General features: G+C 44.6%; 1 protein-coding gene across 3 annotated transcripts in view; it reads right to left on the bottom strand.

Annotated features, from left to right (window-relative positions):
• The window catches only part of ptch1 (patched 1), an 85,305-nt gene that overhangs the window by 18,161 nt on the left and 43,090 nt on the right, over positions 1-24,054 (bottom strand). For all 3 annotated transcript variants that reach the window (XM_045225775.1, XM_045225774.1, XM_045225776.1), the window contains 8 exons: positions 23,525-23,656; positions 22,943-23,098; positions 22,713-22,811; positions 18,281-18,406; positions 11,657-11,775; positions 8,922-9,555; positions 8,035-8,344; positions 3,056-3,198 (listed from right to left, as the gene is read on the bottom strand). In XM_045225775.1, coding sequence (XP_045081710.1) covers positions 3,056-3,198; positions 8,035-8,344; positions 8,922-9,555; positions 11,657-11,775; positions 18,281-18,406; positions 22,713-22,811; positions 22,943-23,098; positions 23,525-23,656 — 1,719 coding nt within the window. The remainder of the gene's footprint in view (positions 1-3,055; positions 3,199-8,034; positions 8,345-8,921; positions 9,556-11,656; positions 11,776-18,280; positions 18,407-22,712; positions 22,812-22,942; positions 23,099-23,524; positions 23,657-24,054) is intronic.

The following is a 24,054-nucleotide window of genomic DNA, read 5'->3' as shown; positions in this document are numbered from 1 at the left end:
GTCTGTCTTGCATTAAGCAGCAGGATACGCAACCACTGTATGTCTTCAAGCTGTCACGGGAAGCCCATGGAGCACGGCTGACGGCCCATCGCACTGCAGCCAGCTCTGCTTCCCTCACAGGCACAGGAAGTGACATCACAGGGCCGCCCGCACACCAGCATGCCTCCCAGGTTGTTTCGTGACATCTATGCCAGTGGTTTACCAACAACCAACTAAAAGCAAAAGCCCATCCAACTAACAGAACAACATCTGTAGCAGACCCACCATTTCGTCGCTTTCTGATGAAAACCTTGTAACTCAATTTTTGCCCACATTTTTTATTTTATTTTATTGAAAGCAGTAACTCCCCTCAATGCACTCTGAAATTTTCATGATTCAAGGACCAAGAAAATGTATTCAAAATAGCTTCTGAAGTTTCATAAGTGTATGTTCATTAACGGTACTTTTTTTCAATTTCCTGAAAAGTTTCTGTTTTGGAGATAAGAGGTTTTCATCAGACAGCGACGATTTGGGAGATACTGCTAGGCTACACTATTAGCCACATAGTGGAGGATCACACACACTCACCAACACACACACACATATCTTCAGACTCCAGGGGGCATGATATTGTCATCTATCTTCCTCTGTCTGGCAGCTTACTATTACACCTAGCCCTAACTAGAAACACTGTGAAAGTTATCTGATGCAGAAGGGAACACAAACACATACACACACACCATGGTTAGAGTTGGGTATCTAGCCTGTAGCTAGCAGCAAATGGGACAAACGGTTTGAATTAAGAGTTAATAGCTTTTTCAGAGGTGGGTTGCAGCCCCGGCGAGGGCTTTAAATTCCTGGGCTTGGTAAAGTCATCAGCAAGAGAGAGAGGGAGAGAGAGAGATAGATGAGAGAGGTAGAGAGAGAGAGAGAGAGAGAGAGAGAGAGAGAGAGAGAGAGAGAGAGAGAGAGAGAGAGAGAGAGAAAGTAGAGAGAGAGGTAGAGAGGGAGAGAGAGAGAGAGCGAGAGAGAGAGAGAGAGAGGTAGAGAGAGAGAGAGCGTGCAGAGAGAGAGAGAGAGAGAGAGAGAGAGAGAGAGAGAGAGAGAGAGAGGCCTGTTTATAAGCCGGGTGTGGCTTTCCTAGGCCCGGCCACAGACCTCGACTCACACGCACACCCACAAAGGACAAAATGGCCTCTGTGACACTCAGTATCCCATTCTCCAAGGCTTAATCAAAATCCAATGTTGTACAATCCTACTGTACCACTGCTACATGCCAGGACAAGAGATGAGAAGGACAGGATAAGAACGCTACAGAGCATCATCAAGCATTCAAATAGTTATGCGTAAGTCAAATATGTTCGAGACATACAGTATCTTCCCTAGGCAGATGTTGACAGGCTTGCTTTGTAGTAATCATCAAATAATAACCTGGTTAAAGTGAACGACTTACGATCCCACACCCACCTGGTTTAGATAAAGGAGTTTTGATCATACTGTACACCCACCTAGTTGACTCACTTTTTTTATATAAATGGGTTGGAGACAAGTCACCAGGTTGAAGTTAATGGGTTTAGCCTGGTTTTAATAAGTGGGTCTCACCAGGCTTTTGCCTGGTAGTAGCCCTTTACACTCGTACCCGTATACTGGTTGAAAATGGCTGATTTCGACACTGATAAGCGCCTAAATTGGAATGCAGTGGCTGTACAGTAACATGCTATACATGATGTCAGAGCTCTGGCTCTGCGCTTCACAGTGCTGTATGGGTTTTGACTGACAGCTGTTCTGAACTTGAGCACTGCGCGTGACAAGAAGTTGGCCCCATCCCTCCAGCTAATTGGGCAACTTTGTTAAATGTTTTGTTGTCTGAGTGAGGGAAATGCGGTAAATTACGAGACGTTGAGGATTATAATAAACACCCGTTTACTAAATGTGCCCTTCACATTTCCATATCATAAAACTAATGTCATATACAGTGTCAATGTTTATGATAACTATGTTTGATGTACAGCTACAAGATGACATGGCGTTATACCTTGGGTTGTCCTGAACAGAATAAGCCTATGTTTGTTGTATTGTGAAGAAAGTTTGCCGCGGACCACGCATCTGAATGCACTCATGGCTCCATTCTATGTGCACCAAAATTACGATCTGCTTCTCTGAATTGGCTTGTGAAAGCCTAACACTGTAAGATCGTATTTTATAATTTAGCTAGTCATGTTGGCAATAGAACAAGCTTTCAAATTATTCCCATTTGACCCAGATTGCGATTTATAATGGACCGTTTTGCGTAAACAACAACAGTAATTGTGTAAAGGCGGGGATGCAGGGCTGTGTTCCAAACTAAACAACTACAAGTGTGCTTGCTCTAGTTCATCAACGGCACAGCTAGGAGAGCTCAAAAAAGCTCTTTATAGTTGAATACTTTTCTTTGAGTCATAAAAGTGCATTGAAATGACTTAGGAACTGTGCACACTTTGGAGAGGTGTGTGGCCACTTTGAAACACCAGTTAGACCTCTCACTCATACCCTTGTCATTGTTTTGTCTGATGTTGCACCTACCCCACATATTCTTATCATGTTACTGAATGTATCCAGAGTATTTTTTGATTTCGTTATCAACAAATGTGGCAAAAAGTACAGTAAATGTAAAACACATCAAATCAACAGTATAATGTTTGGATTCAGTCTTGTGTCAGGTGAACTGTTGTGTTCTCACCTAAAGTCTAATAATTTTCCTATTATCTCCAAACTTCCCTTTTAATTGCTACCATAGTTATGCATATGCTTTCCATATTTCTTCTGTAAGAAACATTTCAATTTAGCCCTGTCCATATAGGCCAATTCCCTCGAGTGTAAAGGATTATTAATAAATGGATCTCACCTGGTTGAAGTGAATGGGTTTAGCCTGGTATTATTAAGTGGGTCTCACCTGGTTGAAGTGAATGGGTTTAGCCTGGTATTATTAAGTGGGTCTCACCTGGTTGAAGTGAATGGGTTTAGCCTGGTATTATTAAGTGGGTCTCACCTGGTTGAAGTGAATGGGTTTAGCCTGGTATTATTAAGTGGGTCTCACCTGGTTGAAGTTGATGGGCTTGTCCCTACGTCCGGTCTGTACCAGTAGTTTGTAGGCCAGGATCCCGTCGTCTGAACCGTTCCTGTAGCTGCTCTGTGTGATCCGACCCGCCTCCCAGTCCTGATCAAACGCTGCCTGCAGACCTGTAGATACACAACCACAACACAACCATATCACAACCATAATATAACCATACATCACAACCACACAAAACAACCATTTTTTTATTTAACCAGGTAAGCCAGTTGAGAACAAGTTCTCATTTACAACTGCGACCTGGCCAAGATAAAGCAAAGCAGTGCGATAAAAACAGCAACAACAAAGAGTTACATATGGAATAAACAAACGAGTGGCGCAGTGGTCTAAGGCACTGCATCGCAGTGCTAGCTGTGCCACTAGAGATCCTGGTTCGAATCCAGGCTCTGTCGTAGCCGGCCGCGACCGGGAAACCCATGGGGCGGCGCACAATTGGCCCAGCGTCGTCCAGGGTAGGGGAGGGAATGGCCGGCAGGGATGTAGCTCAGTTGGTAGAGCATGGCGTTTGCAACGCCAGGGTTGTGGGTTCGCTTCCCACAGGTGGCCAGTATGAAAAACAAAAAAATAATGTATGCACTCTGGATGTAAGTTGCTCTGGATAAGAGCGTCTGCTAAACACAATAGAAAAATAGAAAATCTATATACAGTGTGTGCAAATGTAGTAAGTTATGGAGGTAAGGCAATAAATAGGCCATAGTGCAAAATAATTACAATGTATTATTAACACTGGAGTGATAGATGTGCAGAAGATGATATGCAAATAGAGATACTGGGGTGCAAATGAGCAAAATAAATAACAATATGAGGTAGTTGGGTGGGCTAATTACAGATGGGCTGTGTACAGGTGTAGTGATCGGTAAGCTGCTCTGACAACTGATGCTTAAAGTTAGTGAGGGAGATAAGAGTCTCCAGCTTCAGAGAATTTTGCAGTTCGTTCCAGTCATTGGCAGCAGAGAACTGAAAGGAATTGCGGCCAAAGGAGGTGTTGGCTTTGGGGATGACCAGTGAGATATACCTGCTGGAGCGCATACTACGGGTGGGTGTTGCTATGGTGACCAATGAGCTAAAATAAGGCGGGGATATGACTAGCAGTGATTTATAGATTACCTGGAGCCAGTGGGTTTGGCAACGAATATGTAGTGAGGGCCAGCCAACGAGAGCGTACAGGTCACAATGGTGGGTAGTATATGGGGCTTTGGTGACAAAACGGATGGCACGGTGATAGACTACATCCAATTTGCTGAGTAGAGTGTTGGAGGCTATTTCGTAAATGACATTGCCGAAGTCAAGGATCGGTAGGATAGTCAGTTTTACAAGGGCATGTTTGGCAGCATGAGTGAAGGAGGCTTTGTTGCGAAATAAGAAGCCGATTCTAGATTTAACTTTGGATTTGAGATGCTTAATGTGAGTCTGGAAGGAGAGTTTACGGTCTAACCAGACACCTGTAGTTGTCAACATATTCTAAGACCCGCCGAGAGTAGTGATTCTAGTCGGGCGGGCGGGTGCAAGCAGCGTTCGATTGAAGAGCATGCATTTAGTTTTACTAGCGTTTAAGAGAAATTGGAGGCTACGGAAGGAGTGTTGTATGGCATTGAAGCTCGTTTGGAGGTTTAACACAACCATAACATAATTATACATCACAACACACAAAAAAACCATAACACAACCATAACATAATAAAACATTCACCAAAATAAAAATAACCATAGCATACCCATACATCAAAACATACTACACAGAACACCACTTCGGTCTACGAAAAATTTACTTGAACACACAAAACACATGACCACATCAAAAACTTGAACCACATTCCACACCAAGACCAACAGAACTCTCAACATGTTTCATTCACACTGCAAAACAGGACAACACTCTTCTTTTTTTTTTATCTAAAGAAACCTCTACCACACATCCAAAACGGGCCATGTTGTTCACAATGACCTGTGGGCACGACCGCATTCTTCAAGATAACTTCTAAAAGCAGGACCACAAGGCCTTGACCACACTCTTCAAACAGCGAACAGAGACAGAGCAGCATTCTGTTCCTGGAGCAGAGCACCACAACGGAACACAGCAGTAGCCAGACCATTGTAGAAGTCATTAGAAGCATGACCAATCGGTTTCTAACAGAAACAAACCAAACAGGGCACAACAACATGTGAAGTCTCTCTTCCAGGAGATCACTAAACCTTCCTCCGTGAAGCTCTGGCCTATGGAGATATTGGCTACATATAGACATACAACACAGTAATGGCATCTTCTGTAGAACCCACTCCATTTCGGCTCACGACAACCTCTTTTTGTCTCACAATTACACAGCCCCCAAGACCTCAAACCTGACACACACAACAACAACAACAACAACAACACCAGCAGGTCTCTCTCTCTCTCTCTCTCTCTCCTCTCTCTCTCTCTTCTCTCTCTCTCCTCTCTCTCTCTCTTCTCTCTCTCTCTTCTCTCTCTCTTCTCTCTCTCTCTCTCTCTCTCTCTCTGTATGGCTGGGGGTTGTTTGTGTGCTTATGTCTGCTTGAACTTGAATCTCAGCACAAAGCGTTGAATGTGTTAAATCTCTTCCAAATGGTTGCGATGTGAGACTAGTAATCCAGGGCCTGTTAGTCAATGTGTTTCAGTTTTAGCCCCACACACTGAGTGGGATAATGATTGTCTAATTACACACATTTCTCCCCTGCGCACTTTATGAGACCTCACTTAAACGCCTTCTTAAAAGACGTTGGTACATGGTGCATACGGTCTAGTTAGTGCTTTGTATAAGAGAAGGACCAACACAAACTTTTTTTTTGTTCAAGTAGAACTGGCTGAGAATATATCTCTCTCCCTCTGTTTCTTAACATCTTTCCTGCATGCCCTCTATCTCTACCTCTCAATTACTAATTATTTCATTGCTCTCTCTCTTTTCTGTAGTGTTTCTCTCCTCTTGGCCTCATGCACTCCCCTCTCCGTTCCCCCTGGCCAGTAGCCTGTTTCTGGGATAGTGTTTTGGGTCTCCCTCTGCTTGCTGTCTGGGTCCAATTTGTCCAGCCATCTCACTGAGCAATATGAAACACAGCTCTCTGTAACCCACCCACTCTGCAGCTCCCTGCCTAGCCACACACACGCACGCCGCATGCCACACATTCAAGCACACACATACATACGTATGCAAGCGCGGATGCAGATAAATACACACGTAAATGTACAAGCACTTCAACCCGCACTCATCCCCAGCGCTGTCTAGTTGTTGTTTACAGGCCTAGGTCTACATGATTCATGTTGCTGGAAAACAACCGGAGCTAATGAGGATGACTGTAGAATATGACAACTAAAAAGTGTACGGTGCAAGCCTGTGTGTTTGTATGCATGTACAGTGCATTCGGAAAGTATTCAGACCCCTTGACTTTTTCCACATTTTGTGACGTTGCAGCCTTATTCTAAAATGGATTCAATCGTTTTTTTTCTCTCCTCATCAATCTACACACAATAACCTATAATGACAAAGCAAAAACAGTTTTTTTGACATTTTTGTAAAACTGAAATAACACATTTATATAAGTATTCAGACCCTTTACTCAGTACTTTGTTGAAGCACCTTTGGCAGTGATTACAGCCTTGAGTCTTCTTGGGTATGACGCTACAAGCTTGGCACACCTGTTTTGGGGAGTTTCTCCCATTCTTCTCTGCAGATCCTCTCAAGCTCGGTCAGGTTGGATGGGGAGTGTCACTACACAGCTATTTTCAGGTCTCTCCAGAGATGTTCGATCGGGTTCCAGTCCGGGCTCTGGCTGGGCCACTCAAGGAATTTCAGAGACTTGTCCCGAAGCCACTTCTGCGTTGTCTTGGCTGGTTGCTTAGGATCATTGTCCTGTTGGAAGGTGAACCTTCGCCCCAGTCTGAGGTCCTGAGCGCTCTGGAGCAGGTTTTCATCAAGGATATCTCTGTACTTTTCTCCGTTCATCTTTCCCTCGATCCTGACTAGTCTCCCAGTCCCTGCCGCTGAAAAACATCCCCACAGCATGATGCTGCCACCACCATGGTTTCCTCCAGACGTGACGCTTGGCATTCAGGCCAAAGAGTTCAATCTTGGTTTCATCAGACCAGAGAATCTTGTTTCTCATGGTCTGAGAGTCCTTTAGGTGCCTTTTGGCAAACTCCAAGTGGGCTGTTATGTGCCTTTTACTGAGGAGTGGCTTCCGTCTGGCACACTACCATAAAGGCCTGATTGGTGGAGTGCTGCAGAGATGGTTGTCCTTCTGGAAGGTTCTCCCATCTCCACAGAGGAACTCTAGAGCTCTGTCAGAGTGACCATTGGGTTCTTGGTCACCTCCCTGACCAAGGCCCTTCTCCCCGATTGCTCAGTTTGGCCGGGCAGCAAGCTCTAGGAAGAGTCTTGGTGGTTCCAAACTTCTTCCATTTAAGAATGATGGAGGCCACTGTGTTCTTGGGGACCTTCAATGCTGCAGAAATGTTTTGGTACGCTTCCCCAGATCTGTGCCTCGACACAATCCTGTCTCGGAGTTCTACGGACAATTCCTTCGACCTCAAAAAGTATTTGCTCTGACATGCACTGTCAACTGTGGGACCTTATATAGACAGGTGTGTGCCTTTCCAAATCATGTCCAATCAATTACATTTACCACAGGTGGACTCGAATCAAGTTGTAGAAACATCTCAAGAATGATCAATGGAAACAGGATGCACCTGAGCTCAATTTCGAGTCTCATAGCAAAGGGTCTGAATACTTATGTAAATAAGGTATTTCTGTTTTTTGTTTGTAATAAATTTGAAAACATTTCTAAAAATCTGTTTCATTTTGTCATTATGAGGCATTTTATTTTATTTAAATCCATTTTAGAATAAGGCTGTAAAATCAAAAAAATTGGAAAAAGTGAAAGGCTCTGAATACTTTCTGAATGCACTGTATATATGTACTGTATATGCCTCACCTTGCAGCCAGTCCCTGAAGTAGTGGAGCCACATGAGTGGCAGCTGGCCGTTGTCCTCCCTCAGTACGTAGCGGACCGTGTTGAAGCGGCCGTGCAGCTGGTAGAGCAGGGGCTGGGCCTGGGAGTACTCCGCCCGCTGGGTCACCACGTACATGTTGTAGAAGGAGAAGAACTTGAACTGGGCCCCGATGAAGTCGTACTCGCTGGTCTCCCTGGGAACGATGTCGGTCAGCTCCAGCCCATCCCGTACCCGTGTGGTCCCGTACAGACTGACCCCCAGCAGGACCAGGAACAGCAGGATGACTACCACCTGAAGAAAGGGAGGGAAGGAGGGAGGAGGGGGGAGAGAGGGAGATAAGTACACACTACACCAAACATGGGTGGTCCTTTACAGACTGAAACCCAACGACCACAGAAACATCCCATGTTCCAAAGTGAACTAGAGAGGAGTGTTGAGATGGGCCCTTTTCAAAAGAAGTGTACTATATAGGGAATAGGGTGCCATTTGGGACGCAGACTAGAGCACTTAACGACCACTATCAGGACCTGTTTTACTATCCCAGTTTAGTCACCCATCTCAACACTCCAGCCAGCTTAATGTACTGTCTTTCTGACCACAGAATGAGTCAGTCAGGTCAGGAGGTCGGGTTAAGGGCCCACCCAGGAGAGAACACAGAAATATTTGTAATCAGATGCTGACCACAGACTGAAGGCCAGGTCTAGCCCCGCTCTATGAGATATGACTACTAGAACGTACTCTAACTTACTACTGAAGCTCTGTGGTTAGATAGCTCTGACTCAGCAGGCTCTGAGAGTTAGCCACCGCTAGGGAGGAACACACACACGCACACGCACACACACACACACAGGGAGACAGACAGACTGACCTTGGTGGTGGGCTGCAGTAGGAAGGGGGCGTAGTGTTTCTCTGCGAAGGAAGCCAGGGTCCATCGTGAGCAGGGGGGCTCTAGACAGCGCAGCCCCAGAGAGGCCTCTCCAAACTGGGACAGCAGATCCCTGGTGGAGCTGGCACTTTCCCCTGACACACACACCCCCTCCCCCACCTGGGGGGAGAACGGGGGGACACCAGAGGAGGACGGGGGAGGAGGAGGGAACGGGACTGAGCCGGAACCACGTCTACCATTGTTGTTGTTCAGGTTGCCGTGACTACTGCTACTCCCACTCCGGCTGTGATGGTTGCTATGGTGGTTGTTGTTGCCATGACCACCGTGACTGGCATTGGGGTTGTTGGCGGGGCCGGTGGCTGCGGGTGTAAACGGTTGTACAGAGATCTGGGACCTGGGTTCGGCCGTAGTATAGAAGGCCTGAGTCCTGGGGTCGTACTCTGTCCTCAGCTGGACAGTAGACTGCATGGTGATCTGAGTCTGCTGGGAGAAACCATGGCTGCTGTAGGAGGGAGGGGGGGTGCGGTAGGAGGTAGGAGGGGGGCTGTAGCGGCTGCCGTCCGCTCCTTCCAGGTAGGCCTGGGGCTCGATCTGGATCACTCTGTTAGCACACGGGCTGGAGAGACACAGACAGACAGAGAGTTAGTACACAGGCTGGAGACAGACAGACAGACAGACAGACAGACAGACAGACAGACAGACAGACAGACAGCACTGGGGCTGGAGATGTTTGGTATATGTGCGTGTGTGTAATTCTGTGAGTTTATTGAATGTGTGCCTCTGTCAGTGTTATGGAGCTGAACATGCACAGACAGGCAGGTGATGTTTAATAGAGAGAAGGATAAACAGACAGACAGACAGCACACTCTAAACAGTAATTAAAGGATCAGTGAGGGGAGTTGAGGTAGAGATACACTCATCTGTAATCACATGGAAAAATATGACACATAACACACCTTTAATAACCACAGGGTGGGAAGAGATATACAGTGTGTGTGTGTGTGTGTATATATGTACAGTATACAGTGCCTTGCAAAAGTATTAATCCCCCTTGGCGTTTTTCCTATTTTGTTGCATTACAACCTGTAATTTAAATGGATTTTTATTTGGATTTCATGTAATGGACATACACAAAATAGTACAAATTGGTGAAGTGAAATGAAAAAAATAACTTGCTTCAAAAAATTCTAACAAATAAATAACGGAAAAGTGGTGTGTGCATATGTATTCACCTCCTTTGCTATGAAGCCCCTAAATAAGATCTGGTGCAACCAATTACCTTCAGAAGTCACATAATTAGTTAAATAAAGTCCAGCTGTGTGCAATCTAAGTGTCATATGATCTGTCACATGATCTCAGTATATATATACACCTGTTCTGAATGGCCCCAGAGTCTGCAACACCACTAAGCAAGGGGCACCACCAAGCAAGCGGCACCATGAAGACCAAGGAGCTCTCCAAACAGGTCAGGAACAAAGTTGTGGAGAAGTACAGATCAGGGTTGGGTTATAAAAAAATATCTGAAACTTTGAACATCCCATGGAGCACCATTAAATCCATTATTTAAAAATGGAAAGAATATGGCACCACAACAAACCTGCCAAGAGAGGGCCGCCCACCAAAACTCACGGACCAGGCAAGGAGGGCATTAATCAGAGAGGCAACCAAGAGACCAAAGATAACCCTGAAGGAGCTGCAAAGCTCCACAGCGGAGATTGGAGTATCTGTCCATAGGACCACTTTAAGCCATACACTACCCAGAGCTGAGCTTTACGGAAGAGTGGCCAGAAAAAAGCAATTGCTTAAAGAAAAACATAAGAAAACACGTTTGGTGTTTGCCAAAAGGCATGTGGGAGACTCCCCAAACATATGGAAGAAAGTACTCTGGTCAACCTGGACTAAAATTGAGCTTTTTGGCCATCAAGGAAAACGCTATGTCTGGCACAAACCCAACACATCTCATCACTCCGAGAACACCATCCCCACAGTGAAGCATGGTGGTGGCAGCATCATGCTGTGGGGATGTTTTTCATCGGCAGGGACTGGGAAACTGGTCAGAATTGAAGGAATGATGGATGGTGCTAAATACAGGGAAATTCTTGAGGGAAACCTGTTTCAGTTTTTCAGAGATTTGAGACTGGGACGGAGGTTCACCTTCCAGCAGGACAATGACCCTAAGCATACTGCTAAAGCAACACTTGAGTGGTTTAAGGGGAAACATTTAAATGTATTGGAATGGCCTAGTCAAAGCCCAGATCTCAATCCAATTGAGAATTTGTGGTATGACTTAAAGATTGCTGTACACCAGCGGAACCCATCCAACTTGAAGGAGCTGGAGCAGTGTTGCCTTGAAGAATGGGCAAAGATCCCAGTGGCTAGATGTGCCAAGCTTATAGAGACATACCCCAAGAGACTTGAAGCTGTAATTGCTGCAAAAGGTGGCTCTACAAAGTATTGACTTTGGGGGGGTGAATAGTTATGCACACTCAAGTTTTCTGTTTTTTTTTTGTCTTATTTCTTGTTTGTTTGACCCAAAAAATATTTTGCATCTTCAAAGTGGTAGGCATGTTGTGTAAATCAAATGATACAAACCCCCAAAAAAATCCATTTTAATTCCAGGTTGTAAGGCAACAAAACAGGAAAAATGCCAAGGGGGGTGAATACTTTCGCAAGCCACTGTATGTGTGTGTGTGTGTTTCTGTGTGTGTGTGTGTTACCTGTAGAAGCAGCAGAAGATGTCAAAGCGGCGGTCCTCTCTGCGATACAGGTCCATACTGAGGATGGCAGGGAAGATGAGCAGCACCATGGCAAAGTTAAACACCACCACCACTGCAGCCTAGTCAGGGGAGAACACACACAGGGAACAATTGGTTAGCTTATCAGGCTGCCATGAGTTGGGAGGGGGTAGTTTATAGAGTTTAAATACAATTTGTTTAGAAGTAATAACTAGTGATTCCAGGCTACTGGTAAAAACAGCTGCAAGATATGTGCTTTTTCTCCACGACCAAAACATGATGACATTCTATTTTTAGCTGATATGGGAGTGAATACATTGAAGCAGCATATCAAACTGGGATAATGTTGTAGGTTACACCAGCAAGTGTAAGAACATTTGCCAGGGCATATTGTTTAATTATGAATCTGATTATTTCACATGGCAATGTGGGAAGCTAATCAACTTCAAAATCACTTAAACTCCAAGATTGCTGTCTTGGTTTAGCTTGGCATTAAATAAGCAGCCTATTTTGCATTGATAACCAAACATAATCTTAGCGACTGTTCAAACAATAAACCAAACAACATTGTAGCCTTATAGAATCCCCCCAAAATGTAAGTGATTATTATTCTAGGTTAAAACAGATAGCCATGTGCTTTTTTCTCCTTGACAAAAAATATTTTTTGCTGATATGGGAGAAAATACATTGAAGCAGCATATCAAATGAGGATAATGTTGTAGGTTACACTGGCGGGATAATGTTGTAGGTTACACTGGCGGGATAATGTTGTAGGTTACACTGGCGGGATAATGTTGTAGGTTACACTGGCGGGATAATGTTGTAGGTTACACTGGCGGGATAATGTTGTAGGTTACACTGGCGGGATAATGTTGTAGGTTACACTGGGATAAGGTTACACTGGCGGGATAATGTTGTAAGGTTACACTGGCGGGATAATGTTGTAGGTTACACTGGCGGGATAATGTTGTAGGTTACACTGGCGGGATAATGTTGTAGGTTACACTGGCGGGATAATGTTGTAGGTTACACTGGCGGGATAATGTTGTAGGTTACACTGGCGGGATAATGTTGTAGGTTACACTGGCGGGATAATGTTGTAGGTTACACTGGCAAGTATAAGAATATTTGCCAGGGCATACTGTACCTCTAACGGTCGCCCCAGCATGAGTTGTTTTATGCACGTGATGTCAGAATGCACTCACTGTTCCAAATTGTGACTGTTACGCAAAACAACAGTTAACACGCGCTGCCTGCTAATTATCTATAGGCTATGTTTCAACTTGTCAATTTCAAATGATTTTCTAACAAGTTGTATTTTCTAACAACAGTTTGAATTGAGGTGTGTTCTCCCTTCTCAATAATTCACATAGAAGTAGCCCATTTCAGTGTTGCGGACAATTTATGTTTGAGGCTTTACTGAACCGGACAAACTTCCCTCTTCAAGGAGAGCCCGTCCCCATTTTTTCCACACTTCAAGTGTGCAGACATTTGCCTTTGGACATGTGTAAGTTCCTATCAAAGTTAGTGCCTTATTTTCTGTATATTGTGATGTTGTTTCTACTGTAGCATACAGTACCAGTTAAAAGTTTGGACGCACCTACTCATTCCAGTGTTTTTCTTTATTTTTACTTTTTCTACATTGTAGAATAATAGTGAAGACATCAAAACGATGAAATAACACATATGGAATCATATAGTAACCAAAAAAGTCTTAAACAAATCAAAATATAACTTCAAATATCCACCCTTTGCCTTGATGACAGCTTTGCACACCCTTGGCATTCTCTCAACTAGCTTCATGAGGTAGTCACCTGGAATGCATTTCAATTAACAGGTGTGCCTTCTTAAAAGTTAATTATTTCCTTCTTAATGCGTTTGAGACGATCAGTTGTGTTGTGACAAGGTAGGAGTGGTATACAGAAGATAACCCTATTTGGTAAAAGACCAAGTCCATATTATGGCAAGAACAGCTCAAATAAGCAAAGAGAAACCACAGTCCATCATTACTTTAAGACATGAAGGTCAGTCAATCCAGAAAATTTCAAGAACTTTGAAAGTTTCTTCAAGTGCAGTCGCAAAAACCATCAAGCACTATGACGAAACCACCACATGAAAGGAAGAAGGCCAACTTACAGAAGAGGAACTTTTTTAGGCAATTAAAGTCTGGAAAAACACCAGGTCTTGATGGTATACCAGTAGATGTATATCAGACCTGTTTTGATGTACTCAAAGATCCATTATTAGCATGTTTGAATTACTCATATAAAAATGGTAGACTTTCAGGTACTCAACAAGAAGGTCTGATTTCATTACTACTAAAACAGGACCCAGGTGGTAAGTATAAAGATCCAGTCCATTTAAAAAACTGGAGGACTCTTACACTTCAATGTTGTGATGCGATAAACCTGGCAAAATGCATAGCACATAGAATAAAAAAGGTTTTACCAGATATTGTTCATCCTGATCAGACAGGTTTTTTACATGGACGATACAGTGGGGAAAAAAAGTATTTAGTCAGCCACCAATTGTGCAAGTTCTCCCACTTAAAAAGATGAGAGAGGCCTGTAATTTTCATCATAGGTACACGTCAACTATGACAGACAAAATGAGAAAAGGAATTCCAGAAAATCACATTATAGGATTTTTAATGAATTTCATTTGCAAATTATGGTGAAAATAAGTATTTGGTCAATAACAAAAGTTTCTCAATACTTTGTTATATACCCTTTGTTGGCAATGACACAGGTCAAACGTTTTCTGTATGTCTTCACAAGGTTTTCACACACTGTTGCTGGTATTTTGGCCCATTCCTCCATGCAGATCTCCTCTAGAGCAGTGATGTTTTGGGGCTGTCGCTGGGCAACACAGACTTTCAACTCCCTCCAAAGATGTTCTATGGGGTTGAGATCTGGAGACTGGCTAGGCCACTCCAGGACCTTGAAATGCTTCTTACGAAGCCACTCCTTCGTTGCCCGGGCGGTTTGTTTGGGATCATTGTCATGCTGAAAGAACCAGCCACGTTTCATCTTCAATGCCCTTGCTGATGGAAGGAGGTTTTCACTCAAAATCTCACGATACATGGCCCCATTCATTCTTTCCTTTACACAGATCAGTCGTCCTGGTCCCTTTGCAGAAAAACAGCCCCAAAGCATGATGTTTCCACCCCCATGCTTCACAGTAGGTATGGTGTTCTTTGGATGCAACTCAGCATTCTTTGTCCTCCAAACACGACGAGTTGAGTTTTTACCAAAAAGTTCTATTTTGGTTTCATCTGACCATATGACATTCTCCCAATCCTCTTCTGGATCATCCAAATGCACTCTAGCAAACTTCAGATGGGCCTGGACATGTACTGGCTTAAGCAGGGGGACACGTCTGGCACTGCAGGATTTGAGTCCCTGGCGGCGTAGTGTGTTACTGATGGTAGGCTTTGTTACTTTGGTCCCAGCTCTCTGCAGGTCATTCACTAGGTCCCCCCGTGTGGTTCTGGGATTTTTGCTCACCGTTCTTGTGATCATTTTGACCCCACGGGGTGAGATCTTGCGTGGAGCCCCAGATCGAGGGAGATTATCAGTGGTCTTGTATGTCTTCCATTTCCTAATAATTGCTCCCACAGTTGATTTCTTCAAACCAAGCTGCTTACCTATTGCAGATTCAGTCTTCCCAGCCTGGTGCAGGTCTACAATTTTGTTTCTGGTGTCCTTTGACAGCTCTTTGGTCTTGGCCATAGTGGAGTTTGGAGTGTGACTGTTTGAGGTTGTGGACAGGTGTCTTTTATACTGATAACAAGTTCAAACAGGTGCCATTAATACAGGTAACGAGTGGAGGACAGAGGAGCCTCTTAAAGAAGAAGTTCCAGGTCTGTGAGAGCCAGAAATCTTGCTTGTTTGTAGGTGACCAAATACTTATTTTCCACCATAATTTGCAAATAAATTCATTAAAAATCCTACAATGTGATTTTCTGGATATTTTTTTCTCAATTTGTCTGTCATAGTTGACGTGTACCTATGATGAAAATTACAGGCCTCTCTCATATTTTTAAGTGGGAGAACATGCACAATTGGTGGCTGACTAAATACTTTTTCCCCCACTGTATATGGCACATGGAAACCAAACGAGGGTGGTCTATGGTGATAGGTGGGATGGGCTGAGAGTGGCTGAGGGGTGGGATTAAAGAGCTTTTGTTCAGTAATGTATTATTGTTATGTGATTGCTTGCTCCCGAATAGAGCAGCGGTCTAAGGCACTGCATCTCAGTGCTTGAGGCGTCAATACAGACCCCCTGGTTCGATTCCAGGCTGTATCACAACCGGCCGTGATTGGGAGTCCCATAGGGCGGCGCACAATTGGCCCAGTGTCGTCCGGTGTAGGCTGTCATTGTAAATAAGAATTTGTTCTTAACTGACTTGCCTAGTTAAATAAAGGTAAAAAAAAAAAGATATATATATATATAAAAGTACCATGTATGTAAAATGTGTATGCAAAATGTGTATGCAAAATGTGTATGTAAAATGTATATGTCAAATGTCTACGTAAAATGTTTGTATATGTCGCAGAAAAGCTGTAAAAGATGTGTCCTCCGAAGAGGTGGATGGGTTAAAGAAAAAAGGAAAATAAAGAAGAAGAAAAAAAGCGTGTGAGTGTGTAAGAGGAGAACTTGAGAGAAAATAAAATGAGCGAGAGAGAGAGAGAGAGAGAGAGAGTAGTCTGTAGTTCTTAGAGGCGTAGAGAGTAGAGGGTGGGGGTTGGGGTTAGGCTGGGGCCCTGCCCAGAGTACAATCTGGATCCTGTGTAGCTGCCAGACCACTGAACACACACACACACACACACACACACACACACACACACACACACACACAACAGACACACAGGCACACACACACACTAAGTCCTGTGTTTGTGCCAGGCCACCCAAGGAGACAGAGGCCTGCAGGGCTTGAGGTGATGAACAGGCGCTAGGGCTCACAGACAACACACAACCCTACACACTCTCACACACACACACACACATTTACACGCTCTCACTACTGCCAGTTTACAGCAACCTATTCCCTCCCACTGTAGCAACGCCTTAACACACACACCGCTCCCCCTCTCTCATTCCTTACCTCACTGTAAAGTCTCAATTCCATACACAACACAAGAAAGAGAGAAAAGGGAGAGAGAGAGAAAAGGGAGAGAGAGGAGCGAGGGTGAGGGGGGAGGAGAGAGGAGCGAGGGTGAGGGGGGAGGAGAGAGGAGCGAGGGTGAGAGAGAAAGACAAGAATACATAGATTCCTAGTCTGACCCACAAACACATCACATTTCTTGGCTTTTCCTAATGAAATCCAAACATTACTCCGATGGCACCTCTAAACACACACGCCAGGTGTGGCCAATGGCTGACCCCAGTAAAGATACTGGAGCTTTAGTGTGAGTTATCTCTATCTCTTTATCTAGCTCAGATCCACACTCTTTTGTTTCTTCCAGACTGGAGGAGGGGAGGAAATGGAGAGATGTGATAAAGAGAGAGAAAAAAGAGAGATGAATCCCTCTCTTCCAGAGAGGAGTAGACTGGAGGAAGTCGTTAATGCTGATAAAGACAAGAATGTGCTTTCAGACACACACACACACACACAAACACGCAAACACTCCCACGCATGCCTGCACACACACACACACACACAAACTCCCACACACGCCTGCACACACACACACCTCCATGTATGGTATTTGTCTGTGATGTGTGTGCGTGTGTTCTGGTTCTATCAGACCTTTGGGGTAAGTAGAGCATGTTTGACAGACCCCTGTACTAAAGCCATCTGTCCACACATACTAATATTGGCTTCACTGTGAAAGAAGAGTTACGTCTCGCCTGTATCAGGAGAGAGTGAGAGGAGGGGTTGCGTGTAAAGGAGAGTATGTGTGTGTGAGTTGTGTACGTCAGACATATCTGTGGTATGTGTAGCGTGCAGCTGGGCTTGTTGTCAGGGCAATGGCACATGAACTCAGCCACCTCTTCCTTGGTCCAGAGGTCAAACAGCAGTGTGTGTGTGTGTCAAGGTATTCCACCACACACACAGATGAGAGGGAGAGAGAGTGGAAGCAGACAGATAGACAGACATGTAGATGAGGAGAGAGCATGACTGATCTCTCTAACCCCCAGCATTTCCTAACTGTTTCCTCTGTCACTCTCCCCCCTCCCCTCCTCTATCTCTTAGTGGTGTGATGACATCACTAATTAATGACAGATCTGTGTCAAGTCAGGACATGGATTGGGTTACGTGGACCTCAGCCACATTCGGGACAGATATTGGGCCCACCACAAATCGTATTTTTTGTTGCCACATGCGCCGAATACAATAGGTGTAGTCCTTAGAGTGAAATGGTTACTTACCCGCCCTTAACCAACAATGCAGTTCAAGAAATAGAGTTAAGAAAATATTTACTAAATAAACTAAAGTAAAAAATAATTAAAATAAAAAGTAACACATTAAAATAACAATAACGAGGCTATATACAGGGGGTACCGGTCCGGCGCCTCGAGAAATCTGGGGCCAATGAAGGCTGATGAATTAGGACTGTTAGAGGGAAGCCCCCCCCACACACACACACACACAGGTACCTGCAGAGAGAAGGCTCGTAGGGCAGGTATAGGGATGAGAGCTGCCATGAAGAAAGCAGTGACGTTACTGATAGAGGTGAGAGCTACACTTGCTCCTGTCCTCTTCAAACACTCCCCCGTACGGTCCTACAGACACAGATAGATAGATAGAGAGAGAGAGAGAGAGAGAGAGAGAGAGAGAGAGAGAGAGAGAGAGAGAGAGAGAGAGAGAGAGAGAGAGAGAGAAATCCATTAGAATTTTCCACCTGTTTAGATAGGCGGCTACAAAACACAACGCATTGTAAGAGGATACATCATGACACAAATTATATGACAGTAGAATATATGAAAAAGAATAGTGAGGGAAGGAGGGAGGGAGATACCAACAACTTCCTACTTGACCTAAAGGCAAATGTTTGATTGGATTAGGATATATGACAGGGTAATTACAGTTTAAAAAGTATTTGATCCCCTGCTGATTTTGTACGTTTGCCCACTGACAAAGAAATGATCAGTCTATAATTTTAATGGTAGGTTTATTTGAACAGTGAGAGACAGAATAACAACAAAAAAATCCAGAAAAACGCATGTCAAAAATGTTATAAATTGATTTGCATTTTAATGAGGGAAATAAGTATTTGACCCCCTCTCAATCAGAAAGATTTCTGGCTCCCAGGTGTCTTTTATACAGGTAACGAGCTGAGATTAGGAGCCCACTCTTAAAGGGAGTGCTCCTAATCTCAGTTTGTTACCTGTATAAAAGACACCTGTCCACAGAAGCAATCAATCAATCAGATTCCAAACTCTCCACCATGGCCCAGACCAAAGAGCTCTCCAAGGAGTTTGGTGAGAAGGTGACAACAGTTGGTGCGATTATTCGCAAATGGAAGAAACACAAAAGAACTGTCAATCTCCCTCGGCCTGGGGCTCCATGCAAGATCTCACCTCGTGGAGTTGCAATGATCATGAGAACGATGAGGAATCAGCCCAGAACTACACGGGAGGATCTTGTCAATGATCTCAAGGCAGCTGGGACCATAGTCACCAAGTAAACAATTGGTAACACACTACGCCGTGAAGGACTGAAATCCTGCAGCGCCCGCAAGGTCCCCATGCTCAAGAAAGCACATATACAGGCCCGTCTGAAGTTTGCCAACGAACATCTGAATGATTCAGAGGAGAACTGGGTGAAAGTGTTGTGGTCAGATGAGACCAAAATGGAGCTCTTTGGCATCAACTCAACTCGCCGTGTTTGGAGGAGGAGGAATGTTGCCTATGACCCCAAGAAAACCATCCCCACCGTCAAACATGGAGGTGGAAACATTATGCTTTGGGGGTGTTTTTCTGCTAAGGGGACAGGACAACTTCACCGCATCAAAGGGACAATGGACGGGGCCATGTACCGTCAAATCTTGGGTTAGAACCTCCTTCCCTCAGCCAGGGCATTGAAAATGGGTCGTGGATGGGTATTCCAGCATGACAATGACCCAAAACACACGGCCAAGGCAACAAAGGAGTGGCTCAAGAAGAAGCACATTAAGGTCCTGGAGTGGCCTAGCCAGTCTCCAGACCTTAATCCCATAGAAAACCTGTGGAGGGAGCTGAAGGTTCGAGTTGCCAAACGTCAGCCTCGAAACCTTAATGACTTGGAAGATCTGCAAAGAGGAGTGGGACAAAATCCCTCCTGAGATGTGTGCAAACCTGGTGGCCAACTACAAGAAACGTCTGACCTCTGTGATTGCCAACAAGGGTTTTGCCACCAAGTACTAAGTCATGTTTTGCAGAGGGGTCAAATACTTATTTCCCTCATTAAAATGCAAATCAATTTATAACATTTTTGACATGCGTTTTTCTGGATTTCTTTGTTGTTATTCTGTCTCTCACTGTTCGAAGAAACCTACCATTAAATTGATAGACTGATCATGTCTTTGTCAATGGGCAAACGTACAAAATCAGCAGGGGATCAAATACTTTTTTCCCTCACAGTAACAGCTTTTAATATTGACATTGATTTGATGAAATGTCTCCTTCCTCTGCCTCAGGTGATTAGGAGTGAAATACAGAGCTCTTACTTATCTCTCCATGACACCTTAATAAGCTCCAGATTAGAAAGACTGCATATGGCTTGTGTGGCTTTTTAGAGGAACAGAGACCTCTTTCTACACACGCTAACATGAAAAACAAAAACATATACTTATCTCACTTAACTGCTGCAGGCACAAAACCCTATTCATCATGTCTTACCCTTATCTGCTCCAAATGGATCTACACACACATACACACACATACACACACACACCCATCAGCGAGTTTGCTGGCGTGTGTGTGTGTATGTGTGAAGTGTTGAGGATGTGCACCACCCACAGAGCTTGTGAGTGTGTGTCAGACAGAAGAGATCAGGTTCAGCTCTGATTACTTCTCATCTCCGCCACATAAAGGAAACCGGGGAATGGAGGGATGGAGGGATGGAGGGATGGAGGGATGGAGGGATGGAGGAGCGTGGGGGAAAACAAAAACAAGCAAAAACATGTCTGTGTTTTCCCCTTCGCATGCTGGACACGGATAATAATCCTCTCCACATGCACATGCATGCACACACAGACACACACACATTTGTTTTACTATCCTTGTGGGGACCAAACAATTGATTTCCATTCAAAATCCTATTTTTCCTAACCCCTAACCCTAAACCTTACCCTAACCCTAACCCTAAATGTAACCCTAACCCTTAACCTAACCCCTAAGCCTAAAATAACCTTTTTCCTTGTGGGGACCGGCAAAATGTTTTCCTTGTTTTACTATCCTTGTAAGGACTTCTGGTCCCCACAGGGATAGTAAAAACAAACAAACAAACACACTTCTTCTTCTTCTTCGGTAGTCCATCGTATCCGATGATGACTTCCACTTCTGAGTTAACTGTGAATTCTTTGGTGACTGTAGAGTCCAATCCGAGATCCACAAACGTTATTGCAGGTGGGTCTGTGTTGGTGGGGGCAGGCATGGTTGTATGTCTCAGTCTGTGTTGGCGGGGGCAGCATGGTTGTATGTCTTCTGAGCTGTCTTTGCTCTCTCTTTGTGCTCCTCTCCTCCTCCCACCTCTGTACACCGCTCTGGCAGAGCTGCCGCCAGGTGAAACCAAGATTGAACTCTTTGGCCTGAATGCCAAGCGTCAAGTCTGGAGGAAACCTGGCACCATCCTTACGGCGGTGAAGCATGGTGGTGGCAGCATCATGCTGTGGGGATGTTTTTCAGCAGCAGGGACTGGGAGACTAGTCAGGATCGAGGGAAAGATGAACGGAGTAAAGTACTGCAAGATCTTTGATGAAAACCTGCTCCAGAGCACTCAGGACCTCAGACTGGGGCGAAGGTTCACCTTCCAGCAGGACAACGACCCTAAGCATACAGCCAAGACAATGCAGGAGTGGCTTCGGGACAAGTCTCTGAATGTCCTTGAGTGGCCCAGCCAGAGCCCTGACTTGAACCTGATCTAACATCTCTGGAGAGACCTGAAAATGCAGCAACGCTCCCCATCCAACCTGACAGAGCTTAAGAAGATCTGCAGAGAAGAATGGGAGAAACTCCCCAAATACAGGTGTGCCAAGCTTGTGGTGTCATACCCAAGAAGACTCGAGGCTGTAATCGCTGCCAAAGGTGCTTCAACAAAGTACTGAGTAAAGCGTCTGAATACTTATGTAAATGTGAAATATGCAAAATTTTCTAAAACCTGTTTTTGCTTTGTCATTATAGGGTATTGTGTGTAGATTGATGAAGAAAAAAAAACAATTGAATCAATTTTAGAATAAGGCTGTAACGTAACAAAATGTGGAAAAAGTCCTAATACTTTCTGAATGCCCTGTATATACAGTATGCTTCTATATTCCTTTGAATGTCTGGCGTGTGTGTGTGTGTGTGTGTGTGTGTGTGTGTGTGTGTGTGTGTGTGTGTATGTGTGTGTTGATGTTGCACCACAGGCGGAGACAGGCTCACACACATTCCTCTAGGTGAGAGACTCACTAACTGTAAGTCGCTCTGGATAAGAGCGCCTGCTAAATGACAAAAAAAAAAGAGGAGGGGGAAACAGAGAGAGGGAGAGAGGGAAGGGGGGTTGGAGAGGTTGGGGCTTTTCAATCTTCCCCTCTAATCAAGGGCACATTTAGACCTGGGAAACTCACCTGGGCCCATATTCAAAAAGCGTCTCAGAGTGCTGATCCAGGATCAGGTTCCCCGTGTTCATATAATCATATTCATTTTGAACTAAATAAGGCATAACTGGTCCTAGATAAGCTCTCCTACTCTGAGATGGTGCTTCAGTGCAGGCTGGGATTAAAAATGTTTTGCCCTATGTGATCAATCAATCAATCACATTTATTTATAAAGCCCTTTTTACAAACTAAGTGTGGTGTGGAAGCATAGTGTTGTTGTTGTTGTTGTTGTTGTTGTTGTTGTGTCTCACCTCAAAGGGGATCCTCTTGTTCTGTCCCGTCTCACTGAATGCGTGGGCCAGGAGAAACACATCATCCACACCTACACCCAGTGCCAGGAACGGTAGCACCTGAAACACACATCAGTTAGTCTGTGTGTGTGTATGCTATGTGTGACTGAGGTCTGAATGATGGATTATCCGCCTGCAGTACGTACAGGAGGCGGTGTGTGTAACCTTTGACTGATTGATGTGTGTGCTACCTGTGTGGTGGCAGCGTTGAAGGATATGCCCAACAGAGAGCAGAGCCCCAGGCCTGCAGCCACAGACAGCGCCACCAAGAGGACACCGGCCAGTCCTACAGCTCCCTGAGACTTAGCACAGTCCCAGCGCAGCATGGTCAGACAAGCATAGGCCAACTATACAGAAGGAGAGAGAGAGAGTTAACACACACACACATACACACAAATACACATAGGCCAACTACACAGAAGGAGAGAGAGAGAGTTAACACACACACACATACACACACAAATACACATAGGCCAACTATACAGAAGGAGAGAGAGAGAGTTAACACACACACACATACACACACAAATACACATAGGCCAACTATACAGAAGGAGAGAGAGAGAGTTAACACACACACACATACACACACAAATACACATAGGCCAACTATACAGAAGGAGAGAGAGAGAGTTAACACACACACATAAATACACAAAGGCCAGCTACACAGAGGGGAGAGAGCGAGAGAGTGCATTAACACACACACACACACACACACAGCTATGGTTCATTTAGTGTGTAGAGCCACAGTTGTGTGTTGTCAGTCTCACCATGAGCAGGTAGCCACTGGCCACTCGTATGACGCTGACATCAGAGAAAGACTTAAGGATGTCTTCCAGAGTGGTGGTGGTAAACGACAAAACTTTCTGAGATGAGTTGGCCGCTACACTCTGCTGTACCGCCTGGAGAGAGAGAGAGAGAGAGGGAGGGAGAGAGGGATGGAGGGAGGGAAGAGAGAGAGTCAATCAGCAGAATAACAGGTTGAATGCTGTATGTGATGTAAAAGCAAGCAACACTAGAGAGTGAGTAGGAGAGTAGAGTACTGCAGCTGTGACTATACAAAACACACACACACACACACACACACACACACAGAGACACACACACAACGCTCAACACTTAACTGAACTCTTTCACTGATGCTTACCAGAGCACCGTTTCATTGATAAACACACAAGCATACACACACATATATGCAAACATCCATCCACGCACACACCACACACTCAGTAGAGTTGTAGTCTCTTTCCCTGATGCTTACCAGAGCAGTATTTCATTGATAAAAACACAGTTCTCTCAA

This window comes from Coregonus clupeaformis, chromosome 16, assembly GCF_020615455.1.
Source record: "Coregonus clupeaformis isolate EN_2021a chromosome 16, ASM2061545v1, whole genome shotgun sequence".
Taxonomy (NCBI): domain Eukaryota; kingdom Metazoa; phylum Chordata; class Actinopteri; order Salmoniformes; family Salmonidae; genus Coregonus; species Coregonus clupeaformis.
The sequence above is the reverse complement of the archived record's forward strand: the minus strand, read 5'-3'. Positions and strand labels throughout refer to the sequence as shown.